We start from the raw sequence: 14,366 nt of genomic DNA, 5'->3' as shown, positions 1-14,366 counted from the left end.
GAACTGTCCAGAGCAGTAGAGGTTTTCTATGGGGATTTGCCGCTGATGTGGACAGCTCCTGACATGGACAGAGGTGGCAGCAGAGAGCACTCTGTCAGACTGGAAAGAATCTACCACTTCCTGCAAAACATACAGCAGCTGATAAGTATGTGGAGACTTGAGATTTTTAAATAAAAGTAACTTACAAATCTAAATAACTTTCTGAAACCAGTTGATTTAAACCACTACCCAGTGACTTTCCTCACTGTTAGGGTATGTGCACAATACAGAACTCTTGCAGATAACATCCCGCGGATTCTGCCGCTCGCCCCTAAGCGTTCTTCCTTTACTCTCCAGCTGTCCAATTTTATACTCAGGTGGATTATGCCGGCTGCCCAAAGAACTGACGAGTACATGGCTATTGGACTTCTCAATAAGATAAAATGTAAATGAAGGTACGCTAGGACAGCGTGCACGATGCTTAGAAATATAAAAGAGGGGTTTTTAATATATATATTTTATACAGAAAAAAATAGAGTAAAATTTCCACAAGTATCTAGAAAAACGGAGTAGTGTTTTCAAACCACCAATACGCATGGCCCTGCTTATAAGTCCCATAGTTATAATCACGACTAAAATTATTTTACAATCCAAAGTAAATTGTGATTTGGAGATTTACAGGTAGCTGCGCCACGTGTGAGACAAGACCATCAATACCATATATCCTTATAAAAGTAAACCATTGGGATACAAAGCAATATATAGAAAAGTCCAGTCTTTAATAACCCCCACCCCCACCCAATAAAATGAAGCAAATACATCTAGAGAGCCTGAAGCGGTGTCTCAGGAAGGAACCAAATCTTCTTGTAAACTAGGAACAGTATTTGTCTGACTTTTTACATTGTCACCCAAGTCACTTATAGGTTGACTCTTGAGCTCAGACGTTGCGGGATCACTTTCTCCATGGCTCGCTTTTTCCGGAGGTAACTCTTCAGCATCTGGTTTTATGATCTGCGGGCTCTGTTCGGATGTAGGAGACACCGGCTGCTTCCTTGCTTCAGCTTCTTGTAGCTGTAACATTTGTTCTACTTCTATTTCCAAGTCCAGTCTCTCCTCGTCGGCTTCCACCTCTAACTGCTGCATAAGCTCCTCGAGTTTCTTGGCTTTGCGGAGTTCGTTCTGTTGGATGATGGTGCACAGGTGCTCGGTGAGTTGCTCCTTGATCTGGGTTTTCTTGTACAAGTCTAGCTTCGCAGTAACATATTCAGCTTCTGCTCTGTCATAACGTTTCCTGGAGGATACACAGAAATGCATACTATTACTATATTATAGTTATCACATTGTTACACTGATGAAACAAGACTGAAACAGGGATTTTACGCTCGCGCTAGGAGGTCTGTCTGGGATAAGCGAACACCTGTGCGTGGATGACTCTATATATGTCTCCAGGTAAACTTTAGATCCGTGTTTCCTAACCGGCAGCTCGCCAGCTGTTGCAAAACTACAAGTCTACTCCTGCCCTGGCTGTCAACAACTGAAGCGCCACAGGTTAGGGAATACTGCTGTAGATTGTAGTGTACAAAAAGTGGCTTATAGAGATGAGCGATCTTCAAAAACGTTCAGGTTCGTCTGCACCCAAACACTCTGCATTTGATTACTGCATGCTCTAAAACTGCCTGAAAAACATGGATACAATAGGACTATCTAGAGGCTGCATCTAACTTCTTCAGTCACCGTTAATCAAATTCCGAGAGTTTGGGTTCAGACCAACCCGAATGTACTTGAAGTTCATACATCTCTAGTGGCTATATATTTGGATCATATATCAGCTATTCTCCATACACCTACAAAGGCCCATGTGCATGTGCAGGAAGAATCCAATGACGGGTTATCTCTCATAAAAACAAAAGAATCGGGAATGTTGAAATCCAAAGCCTGATCTTTCTGTCCCCTCAATATCTGCTACTGGGCTAGAGTCAGGAGGCCACATTAGAAGGTCGCCTGTGCATTCGGAGGGGCATCTTTACTCTACTTGGGCCAGTTCACATCGAGCAAATTTGGCAGGAATCCTGCCTGCCTCACTGTCAAACAGCTTGTCTATGAAAGGGCTTGCGAGCATCCACTCAAAGAATTGACAAGTCAATTCTTTGCGTGCGGGCCGCCCAATTTGCTCGGTGTTAACTGACCTTAACATTACAACTCCCACTGTGTTGAATTGGGTTGAGCCTCTCATGTTATATAAAGTCAAGGACATAGATTGCTTCTAAAGCTTTGTACTTTATCACACCCATATCAAAATTGTAGGCCACTGAGATTTATATATATATATGTATATATATATATATATATATATATATATATATATATATATATATATACACATATACATAGCAATTATTATGAATTTTTTAATTATTCATGTAATCCAGTGGACAATCAGCTCATCTCCTGGGTGTTTCCATGAGCATTATGCAAACTATCACACCTCAACCTTGTTTAATTTCTTTAAGATTACCCGTCAGCAATCCTGACCTGTCTGGTACATGTATTTCCCAGTAAACAATCACTTTAGATCGGAGTGTCAGACTGCAGGAAAGCAGAATGCAGTCATGGGGAATGGTAATGGTGACACATGTAAGTGGAATAACACTGCTTACTTGGCTTGGGAAAACTCAAGGCACGCCTGCTCAATTCGGTTCCGCAATATCCCAATGTCTGTGGACACCATATCATCCAAGGCTTGAAGCTGCTTCTGGATTCTGTTCAGTTTTACGGCTTCCGCTTGGGTTCTTTTTGATCTTCATAGAAAAAAAAATTATAATAATGGTAAACACAAGTAAATTAATTTTGCATATATTAAATAAGATCATATACACGGTATCCTACCATAAAGGAGGTAAAAATGACTACAAAATAAACCGAGCAAAGTGCATTATGTTTATGAAGGACGTTCTTGATGTTCAGTCTTGTTCTGCATTATTTGGTAATTGTGTTTGTCAGTCATTGGTTCTTTATGCCGTATTTCCTCCTGCTACTGTGACATTCACATTAGGCTGGGTTCACACTGCGTTTTTGCAATCTGTTTTTTGCAAAAAAAACGTATGTATTTGTGCGCATCAGTTTTTCCATTGACTTCCATTTTAAAAAACAATGGATCCGTTTTTCTTAACGTACACAAACACAGGAGGTTGACCTCATTTTTGAGTCAGATGAAAAAAACGGATTCTTTTTTTTTTTTAAATAATGGAAGTCAATGGAAAAACGGATCAAAATGCATGCACACAAAGCATCCATTTTCCTTCCGTTTTTTTATTTATGCAAAAATGGCCGAAAAAAATGGAGTGTGGACCCTTACGCAGCTAGAATGTGGCGGACTTTCCAGATTATCAGAGGCTGGATTAAAATATTTTAGCTGTACTAACATTAAGGGGAACACACCTAATAACCGGATAAAGAAACATAAATACTGTATATGATGGTGTTTAATATAGAGGTTTTTTTTGTTTTTTATCCAATACTTCACAACAATTACCAGTCCGGCACATGTCAAGCTCCATAGATTAAAGGAATCTTCCAGTATTATGTTTGCATGAAAACTAAGAAGAGTTTGCCTTGTAATTGACAAATTATTGGCTATGTTTTTGATCATTTCACCGAAGAAAACAGGACACTTGAGCCATACGATCCCCAAACTAAGGATAGCAAAAAAGAAACTAAGACATTTAAAGTGTTCCTATCACTAATAATAACTTTTGTCATGACATCAGACACGTCAGAAGTTCTGGGATCAGGAGATATAGGGTCTTATTACACTGAGCGATTTTTTACGACTAACGATAAACGATGGCAAACAATATTGTTTATCGTTAACCTGAAATCGTTCACCATATTACACAGAACGATTATCGTGCGAATTTGCACGATAACGATCGGATTCGAACGATAATCGTACGTGTAAACGCAGCAAACGATCAAATGACGAACGAGAAATCATTCATTTTGATCTTACAACATGTTCTCAAACAGTCGTTCGTAAAAAATTCGCAGATCGTTCCGTGTAAACAGTCGGTCGCCGATTTAACCAATGTGTGAGGTAGGCTTAAGCGATCTCAAAACGAATTTTCCGTACGATATATCGTACCGTCCAAACGCTGATCGTTATGACAAAAAAATTGTTACTCCGACATCGTTAATCGTACGATCGGGCCAATTATCGTTTTGTGTAAACGCAGCAAAAAAACCTGAAAAAACTATGGACAATGTGCAATTACACTGAACGATTAGTGAAAAAACGCAGAACTTGAGCGAATGAACGTGGAATTACAACGAACGATTAGCGATCATTTTAGGTTCAGATCTAAATCAACGATCAACGACATACAAACGAACGTTGCCTGCAATTACACAGAGCGATTATCGTTTAAATTCGAACGACTTAACGATTTTTCGCACTATAATCGTCCCATGTAATAGGGCCCATAGTCGGGGAGAGACCACAGAAACAGCGCCATCCACTCCCCGGCCGCCTGCCCTGTCTGTGCAGTCTCACAGTACCTACACTAGACAGACACTCGAGGAGTGGTTGCCGCATTCTTCGTCTATATCTCCTGATCCCAGAGGGTCTCAGCAGTGAGACCCGGTGAGATCAATAACTTTTGACATGTAGAAAGTAATTTTTAATGACAGGTATTCTTCTAATGAATAAATCCATATATGTGTGTGTGAGATTCTCTATGAAAAACAGGAACCTTATCTCACCTCTCAGCAATGGCTTTGGACAGCAGAGCTTTCTTGCGCTTATTCTTCTCTTCCATTAAACGTTGCTCGAGCTGAAGTTGTTCCAAACGTGTTTTTTCTCTCCTGTTGGTATAAGAATCTCATCTGAGTTTCTAATGTATCCATGCAATACAAAAGAGCATCAGCATAAAACATACACACAGAAACACAGAACATCAAACACGAACGTCTAAAACGACTATGAAGCAAAATAACCCAAAGAAAACGAAGAAAGACAGAAACAAAGAATGTAACGAACATTTCAATTGTTTAAATTTCACACAGACATCTCAAAACTGACTGGTTGGGGTCCTCCTGTCTAGACCAATCTAAACACTGAACTGTGAATTATAATAAATAACTTAAAAAAAATACTCAAAGTGTCAGTCAGTAACATTTTTTTTTTTGCAGAAATCAATAGTACAGGCGATTTTAAGAAACGTTTTAACTGGGTTTACTAGCCGTAAAATGCTTTTTTATCATGAAAATGCAGTTTAAAGCTCTCTCCCCCACTCTCCCCCCAGCACTGACCTCTCTGAACTCTGAATACCGGCTTTCACACAAGTCCCGCTGTGTAATCCTTTGTTCTCTGCTGGCGACTAATCTCCCCCCTCCCCCTCCCCTATCCATAGATTACACAGGGCTCGACTGTAAAAGAGTCGAGATTTCCTGATAATGAGCAGTGAATGAGACAGAGGAGGGAGGGGGGGGGACCTGGGGAAAGGCTTTTTGAATGCTGATAATGGCATATTTGCCTAATAAACCAAATTACAAAGTTTCTTAAAATCACCTGGACTGATTTCTGCAAAAAAGAAAAAAAGAATAGAAAAAGAAAAAATGACAGTCACATTTTAAAAGATATCTCAGATATTCCACTGCATAACCACTGCTAGATGATTGGGACGTGGTGTCTGTGTACAAGCAGGATGGGTAAGTAGGGGTGGGATTGGCCTGCTCTCCCAGGGTGATGGGTTCCCTTTAAGTACTATGGAAATGGCAGGGATGCTGAGCTTTGTATTATGCTACACTTGTCAGTCCCATACATTTTGAATGGACTGGTAGCACACCTGCTCTCTAATAAAAGCAAGACATGAGACCTGGTGTGTAGTAGGGCTTCAGGTGCTTAACCCCCATAGATCTAGTGATTATCACTAGAATACTACTTTAATTAAAAAGGAGTCAAAAGATGTGCAGTTAATAGTCAAATGGGCGTGGACTTAATTTTAACGCCCCTGACAGTATCATCACACTCCCATTAACAAAAATTACGTTTATGCCTATCTAACTGAAATGTCAGACAAAATATTAACCCACATATTTCAGGAATAAAAGGGCGTGTATCATGAAACTATAAAAAGGTGTGGGATACGCTGTAATAAGTTATTAAAAGATATTGCAGAGTAAATAGGTTTGTCCTGCCCTAGCTAAGGGTAGCATAGACTATCCAGAGAGACTGAACAGATTCATGTATCACTGACATTGTTCTGTGCTGATTAAAAGATATCATGGTCAATAAGAAGTCCTCTTCATTATGTGCAATTGCTCAGTAGTCTTGGATATTTATGAGCACCAGCACACTCTGCCCTCTAGCTGCTGATTGGCAGTTGTCCATCTATGCAGTTTATGGGTAGCTTCACACGTACCGCATCGCTGCGTTTTTATCGCTGCGTTTTTGGTGCGATTTTTACATGCAAGTTTTGATTTTCACATGAAAATCATGTGAAAATCAAAACGCGCATGTAAAAAACGCAGCAAAAACGCAGCGATAAAAACGCAGCGATACGGTACGTGTGAAGGAACCCTATAGGTAGACAGCTGTCAATCAGCAGCTGGAGGGGAAGAGAGAGGTGCGGCACAAAGCCCATTCTCCTGCATATCAGGTCAACAGCTGAACAGAATGATGTAAGTAATACATTGTTCTGTTCAGCATTTCTGTCACTGGTTTATGCTGCCCTCATTTAAAGGGAACCAATCACGTAAAAAATGACATTTCAGCTCGGGAAGTGTCATGGATAAACCATTCAGCACACTTCCCATACATGTCCCTATATCCCCTGTCCCTGCAAATGAAAACGTATAATCTTACTTTTATACATTGGCGCACTGTATGGTAATCCGCCCTTAGTAGTCATCTGGGTGGTGGGCTGTGGACAGGTAGTCTTGGTCCCCTGGGCAGTTCGGCGATGTAATCACGCCCTTCTGGGCGTGATTCAAACTCCAGTGAAGCTTTGACGTCCTCCGGAGGCATGCTGTAGCGTCCGGCGGCCCGCCGACGTTCCCATCACGCTGCCTACAGCACAGAATGGGACTTGCTGTACTTAAAAGTAAGATTATACGTTTTCATTTGCAGGGACGGGGGATATAGGGACATGTATGGGAAGTCTGCTGAATGGTTTTATCAGCACACTTCCTGAGCTTAATACCCATTTTTCATGTGATTGGTTCCCTTTAAGGCATCATAAACCTAGTGGCAAATTCCCTTTAACATCTAATTTTTGAAAGGGTTAAGGCCCTATTCCACGGGCCGACTTGAGGAGCAAACGAGGGCTCTCAGCGCTCATCTGCTCCTCGTTCCCCGCTCACTGCTGCTGCTATTCCACACAGCAGCGAGCAGGGGAGGACCGGGGGAGCTGCGGGGGGGCTGCCCTGGTGATCGCTAGATCGTCCGGGCAGCCTATAGCATGCAGCGTCGTTGCTGTATCAGTGGTTTGTTTTTCAACATGTTATAAAACAAACGACTGCAACGATCAACCGACATGAATGATGTTGGCTGATCGTTGCCTTCTATTCCACGGGACGATTATCGGCTGTAACGGCCGCTATCGCCCGAATACAGCCCATAGTGGCCAAATACGGCCGATAGTCATTCCATGGAATAGGGCTTTAAGCTACAGGTTCTCAGATTAAATGGGCAATAAGGAAAAACTGGCCCTAAGGGTACATTCACATGTACCACACGCACTGACCTCTGTGTCCACAGAAAATTGACAAATCTGCCACCATTGTGGTTTTTCTTGGACCCATAAAAATAAGCTGGTAAGAAAATTTCCTGTAGCATGAAATGCCAGTGGTCTCAGCACACTTAAATGGACCCAAATACAACATATATGTCTTATATTTTCACTGTGTTTGTATTTCTGTTTCATTGGTGATTATTACACACAGACAGATCTCATACAGGTAAGAAAAGATAAAAAAGACTTACTAACAGTTCCACCTCTTTCTTTGACAGCTCTTCCCCTTCTTTGGCCGCCATACTTGGTGACTCTCTTGTGACTTCTTTGATTTCTGCCGCAGCTTTTTTAGGTTTTTCTTCCGGTGGTTTCTTGGCTTGGTTGGAGTTGGGCAGGGTTACTGGAGATGACGGATTCTTCTGTATGGATGGGGAGGGATCTTTTTGGGGAGCGGGGACTTTCTCTTGCTTAGCCATCTTCTGGACCGGAGCCTTTTTAGCTTGAGGCTGTTGGCGACTTAAAAATGCTTCAGGCGGACAAGTCACCGGACCCTTAGTATCAGGCGGTTCTGTGTGATTGTAGAAATGGAAAAGAGACTATAAAATGTGTATAGGTTAAAGGGGTTGTCCGTCGAAAATCTTTCTTTCAAATCAACTGGTTACAGAAAGTTATATAGATTTGTAATTTGCTTCTATTTTAAAATCTCAAGTCTTCCAGTACTTATCAGCTGCTGTATGTCCTGCAGGAAGCGGTGTATTCATTCCAATCTGACACAGTGCTCTCTGCTGCCACCTCTGTCCATGTAAGGAACTGTCCAGGGCGGTAGCAAATTCCCACAGAAAACATCTCCTGCTCTGGGCAGTTCCTGACAGGGACAGAGGTGGCAGCGGAGAGCACTGTGTCAGACTGAAAAGAATGCACCACTTCCTGCAGGACATACAGCAGCTGATAAGTACTGGAAGACTGGAGATTTTGAAATAAAAGTCAATTACAAATCTATATAACTTCCTGAAACAAGTTGATTTGAAAGAAAAAGATTTTTGCCGAAAAACCCCTTTAATATAATCAATAACCTTTATTATAACCAATCCATGTAACAATAGATGAGTTGGAGGATATACCTATACTGTATGTGGTTATTATATACTGGTCAAAGTCTTGCAGGAAATATATGAAAACCTGAGGCAAAGCAAAAGACTAGATCAAAGGGCAAATGGAAGGGAAAGACACACACCTGCTAAGAATATCTACCTGTGGCATAGTCATAAAACACAGCAATAAGAGTACATGAATGACAGCCGAGGCCGCACCTTTGAATAGGACCATGTAGACAGTCAGTAAGTGAGAACTCTAACATACAGGGCTCCAGAGAGGAACAAAAACCACAAATGCAACATTAAAAAAAATCTGAATCTTTTTGGTTGTAGTTGGGATTTGCGGCCACAGCTACTTCTTACTGTATAACTGTACTGGGCTGTGACCACGGAACCACTAATGCTGCGTTTACACAGAACGATTATCGCTCGAATTTTCGCTATAACGATCACATTTGAGCGATAATCGTTCTGTGTAAACACAGCAAATGATCAAGCGATGAGCGAAAAATCGTTCACTTTAATCTTTCAGCATGTTCTCAAATCGTCGTTCATCGTTCGCTAAAAATTCGCAGATGGCTTCGTGTAAACAGTCTTTCAAAGATTCACCCTATGTAAAAGATGGGTTTAAGCGATCTTAAAAACTATCGCAATAACGATTTTTCTTACGAATCTTCTAACGATTTTTCTCCATCTAAACGCTGATCGTTATAAAAACCAAATCTTTGCTTCAAAATCGTTAATCGTTCGATTGGGCGAATTATCGTTCCGTGTAAACCCAGCATTAGAGACTTTATTATTGCTGTGTGCTGAAATATCAGAAAGCTGCCCGACCCTGATCCCATGTCACTCCATGCTGAGAGTAGCAGGGACCAGTAATCGGGAGCATTCCTGATATATGGCTGCTAACTAGATCCCTATCCAGAGGAGCTCACCCCCTCTATATTCCGCTCGTACACCTCTATAAGGGATCGTCCAGCTTTATTTTTGTCAGTTTGTGGTTAATAAAATAAATATGTCTGTACTAGAGATGAGCAAACCTGGCTAAAGAAGTTGGATGCAAACCTAAAAAGCCTTGGATGGCCTATGACAGTATCCATGTTATGCATCCAACTTCTTCAGCCACCAGTAATCAAATGCCGCACTATAAGGTTGGATGAGCCAGAGCCTCAAGGTTCGCTCATCTCTAGTCTGTACTCAAATGCTGCTGCTGGTCTGCTGGTACCCGCTCCCTGCTCCTTGGTGCTTCCTGGTCTTCTCTTGATCAGCCAATCATCGACCAGTGACTGGGAGAGAATTCACTTGTCAGCAGGAAGTAGAAAAGAGCGGGAACCTTTGCATCACTCCCTAAATCCCTATTACACAAAACGATTATCGGCATCGGCTATTATGGCCAAGAATAGTCTCCTGTAATAGAAGACAGCGGTCAGCTGACATGAACGATATCAGCTGATTGTTGTCTTTCAACATGGCCTGCCTGGACAATTTAGTGTTCAGCCCCCCCCCCCCTCCCCCCCCCGGCTCCTACCTGCTCGCTGCCAACGCGTGTAATAGCACCAGCAGCAGCGAGTGGGGAACGGGGAGAAAGCAAGCGCTGTCAGCTCCTCTACATTGATCCGTGTAATAGGGGCTTAAAGTGTCTCTGTCGTTATAACTTTCAAAATCTAAATCAACATTAGATGTGATATAAAGCAAGTTTGCAATTTACATTCATTACTTATGTTTTTAGTTATCATGGAAAACACGGCACTTCCTGTTTTCTGACTATTTTTTTTCTCAAAGAACAGGAAGCAGTCAGAAAACAGGAAGTCCTGTGTATCCCAGGCCATCTGAGTGCTCACAGAGAGAAGACAGTCATGTGTACTGGCCGGAATTCCTGTGTTTAGTCTGTTTTTTCCCACTAGCACGAATTAGAAAATCTGCCTTCAGGAGACCGGACCTGGATTTCTGGTAAGTACAGCTTTGGTTTACAGCATAATAACAACAACAAAAATAATGAAAGTATATTGCAAATTTGCTTTATATCACATCTACTGTTGATTTATATTTTGAAAGTTATAATGACAGCGACACTTTAAGGCCATCAGCATTAGCGCTGGAGCAGTGGGGGTTTTAAAGTGATACTGTCACCCCAGTTTTCCTGTGTGCTGTTACTGACAGCGTTCATTGAGACCCCTCTAGAACGATCATAAGTAACAATTATCGTTCCATGTACATGGGTGAACGATTTCAGGTCTTTCGTAATAACAGTCGTTTGGATCGTTTATCGTTAACGATTATGCGAACGATAATCGTCCGGTGGAATAGGGCCCTTACTGATGGAGCCAATGACAGCACACAGGAAGACTGGGGTATCACGGAAAAGGTTGCAGCAACATTGGCAGCTATTGGACACATATAGTGAGTGCCCTCTTCTACTTCCCAGACAACCCCTTTAAATGGGATATCACCAGATTGTAACTTCTCATCTATCCACAGGGTCATTACAGGCAGATATTGGTCTGCGCAATAGGGATGGCACGCTGGGAGTTGTAGTTTTGCGGGGGATGCCCTAGCACGCTGGGAGTTGTAGTTTTGCGGGGGATCCCCTGGCACGCTGGGAGCTGTAGTTTTGCGGGGGATGCCCTGGCATGCTGGGAGTTGTAGTTCGGCAAAGGCTGTCCTGGCATGCTGGGAGTTGTAGTTTTGGGGGGGATGCCCTGGCATGCTGGGAGTTGTAGTTTGCCGGGGGATGCCCTGGCACGCTGGGAGTTGTAGTTTTGTGTGGGGGGGGGGGGGGGGGGTAGGGGGAAATGCCCTGGCACAATGAGAGTTGTAGTTTTGCAGGGGATGCCCTGACACGCTGGGCATTGCAGTTTTGCGGGGGGGGGGGATGCCCTGGCACAACGAGAGTTGTAGTTTTGCGGGGGATGCCCTGGCACGCTGGGAGTTGTAGTTTTGCAGGGGATGCCCTGGCACGCTGGGCGTTGCAGTTTTGCGGGGGGGGGGGGGGATGCCCTGGCACAATGAGAGTTGTAGTTTTGCGAGGGGGGGGGGCCCTGGCACGCTGGGAGTTGTAGTTTTGCAGGGGATGCCCTGGCACGCTGGGAGTTGTAGTTTTGCGGGGGATCCCCTGGCACGCTGGGAGCTGTAGTTTTGCGGGGGATGCCCTGGCATGCTGGGAGTTGTAGTTCGGCAAAGGCTGTCCTGGCATGCTGGGAGTTGTAGTTTTGGGGGGGATGCCCTGGCATGCTGGGAGTTGCAGTTTGCCGGGGGATGCCCTGGCACGCTGGGAGTTGTAGTTTTGCGGGGGGGGGGGGGGGGGTAGGGGTAAATGCCCTGGCACAATGAGAGTTGTAGTTTTGCAGGGGATGCCCTGACACGCTGGGAGTTGTAGTTTTGCAGGGGATGCCCTGGCACGCTGGGCGTTGCAGTTTTGCGGGGGGGGGGGGGGGGGGGGGGGGGGGGGATGCCCTGGCACAATGAGAGTTGTAGTTTTGCGAGGGGGGGGGGCCCTGGCACGCTGGGAGTTGTAGTTTTGCAGGGGATGCCCTGGCACGCTGGGAGTTGTAGTTTTGCAGGGGATGCCCTGACACGCTGGGAGTTGTAGTTTTGCAGGGGATGCCCTGACACGCTGGGCGTTGCAGTTTTGCGGGGGGGATGCCCTGGCACAATGAGAGTTGTAGTTTTGCAGGGGATGCCCTGACACGCTGGGCATTGCAGTTTTGCGGGGGGGGGGGGATGCCCTGGCACAATGAGAGTTGTAGTTTTGCGGGGGATGCCCTGGCACGCTGGGAGTTGTAGTTTTGCAGGGGATGCCCTGACACGCTGGGCATTGCAGTTTTGCGGGGGGGGGGGGGGATGCCCTGGCACAATGAGAGTTGTAGTTTTGCGGGGGATGCCCTGGCACGCTGGGAGTTGTAGTTTTGCAGGGGATGCCCTGACACGCTGGGCATTGCAGTTTTGCGGGGGGGGGGGGGGATGCCCTGGCACAATGAGAGTTGTAGTTTTGCGGGGGATGCCCTGGCACGCTGGGAGTTGTAGTTTTGCAGGGGATGCCCTGGCACGCTGGGAGTTGTAGTTCTGAATAGGCTCTCCTGGCATGCTGGGAGTTGTAGTTTTGCTCTATTGAGTGCACAGCCGCATATAGCGCCCCCTATGATAAGTCCCTGCACAGAATATACTGTACCTCGCCGAGACTTCATCTTCCTGAGCTCGTCCTCGGAGAATCCAGCCCACCCCGCCATTGCTGTGGGTGCAGACACTCAGGAGATTCCTCCCCGTACTGTGCACAGCTTCCGCCTCACACGTAGCCGCCACGTCACAGCCCCGGCTCAGGCCCTGGAGGAGTGCCCGGCGCCGCCTGCTCGTGTATAGTGACAGCGGGCTGTGGTGTGGAGGAGCAGGAAGCAGACACGCCACGTTCACTCGGAGAATCCGACACCAGAGGCGGCACTAGCGCGGCGTCCTTTGTTGCTATGGTAACGATAGTTTACTCCATGTGAGCGACTGTTATCGCTAACACGGAACAAGCGGCGCGCTGATTGGTTGCTACGGGTAACGGCAAATCAGAGCGCAGCTTTAAACGACCTCGGGTAAACTAAGGCCGCCCTGTGATTGGCTGATGTGATTGACGTCAAATTAGAGCTCAGCTTTCAGTTCTCAAACTGTTCTGGTAAAACGTAAGCCGCTCAATGATTGGCTGATCCAACAAAGGCTGTGTAGACATTATTTTTGTTGTCCATAGCAACCAATTTAATTTACCATAACTGAAAGCTAATATTTGATTTGATGGTACCTGTGGCAACCAATCAGGAAGTTTCTTAAAGGGTTTATCCAGCGAAAATCTTTTTCTTTCGAATCAACTGATTTCAGAAAGTTATATAGATTTGTAGTTCACTTCTATTTAAAAAATATCCAGTCTTCCCATACTTATTAGCTGTTGTATGTCCTGCAGGAAGTGGTGTTTTCTTTTCAGTCTGACACTGTGCTCTCTGCTGCCACCTCTGTCCATGTCAGGAACTTTCTAGAGCAGTAGCAAATCCCCATGGAAAACCTCTCCTGTTCTGGACAGTTCCTGTCTGGGACAGAGATGTCAGAAGAGAGCACTGTGTCAGACTGAAAATAAAACATTTCCTGCAGGACATACAGCAACTGGTAAGTACTGGAAGTCTTGAGATTTTTTAAATAGAAGTAAATTACAAATCTATATAACTTTATGAAACCAGTTGATTTGAAAGAAAATGATTTTCGCTGGACAACCCCTTTAAATATCATGCTAAGCTTGGAAAGTGAAAATGGCACTGTGATTGGTCAATACAGAAAACAAGACAGCAAACGTAGTCAATATTTTTTCCACACATGAAAACAGGTGGGAAAAAAACGTAATAAATTTGTTTGCAGCATAAAAATGAAAAGTTGTCACCAGTAAAATATCATTTTCCCAACAAACCTGACTCGTACTTAAAAAGGGGCCGAGACTTTGTGCCTGAAAACTTAAAGGGGTAGTGCGGCGGTAAAAAATTATTCACAGAATAATACACATTACAAAGTTATACAACTGAGCCGCGATTGGCCGAGCACA

General features: G+C 44.2%; 1 protein-coding gene across 1 annotated transcript; it reads right to left on the bottom strand.

Annotated features, from left to right (window-relative positions):
• Positions 1 to 775: 775 nt before the first annotated feature.
• Positions 776 to 13,294, bottom strand: GORAB (golgin, RAB6 interacting). Its single transcript, XM_069968954.1, has 5 exons — positions 12,972 to 13,294; positions 7,965 to 8,277; positions 4,738 to 4,839; positions 2,637 to 2,777; positions 776 to 1,270 (listed from the first exon to the last, which is right to left on the bottom strand). The coding sequence occupies exons 1-5, from the start codon at positions 13,027 to 13,029 to the stop codon at positions 823 to 825; spliced, it is 1,062 nt and encodes a 353-aa protein (XP_069825055.1). The 5' UTR covers positions 13,030 to 13,294; the 3' UTR covers positions 776 to 822.
• Between the last annotated feature and the right edge of the window lie 1,072 nt (positions 13,295 to 14,366).

This window comes from Dendropsophus ebraccatus, chromosome 4 (genome assembly GCF_027789765.1).
Source record: "Dendropsophus ebraccatus isolate aDenEbr1 chromosome 4, aDenEbr1.pat, whole genome shotgun sequence".
Taxonomy (NCBI): domain Eukaryota; kingdom Metazoa; phylum Chordata; class Amphibia; order Anura; family Hylidae; genus Dendropsophus; species Dendropsophus ebraccatus.
Note: the sequence above shows the minus strand (reverse complement) of the source record. Positions and strands in the feature narration are given on the sequence as shown.

Bases quoted from the DNA above. Each gene is read 5' to 3' on its own strand.
- GORAB (XM_069968954.1), bottom strand. From the start codon at position 13,029: ATGGCGGGGTGGGCTGGATTCTCCGAGGACGAGCTCAGGAAGATGAAG. The intron at 4,840-7,964 runs GTTAGTAAGTCT...TTATACCAACAG, and splicing joins TCAAAGAAAGAGGTGGAACT to GAGAGAAAAAACACGTTTGG. The intron at 2,778-4,737 runs GTGAGATAAGGT...TTTTCTATGAAG, and splicing joins TCCAAAGCCATTGCTGAGAG to ATCAAAAAGAACCCAAGCGG.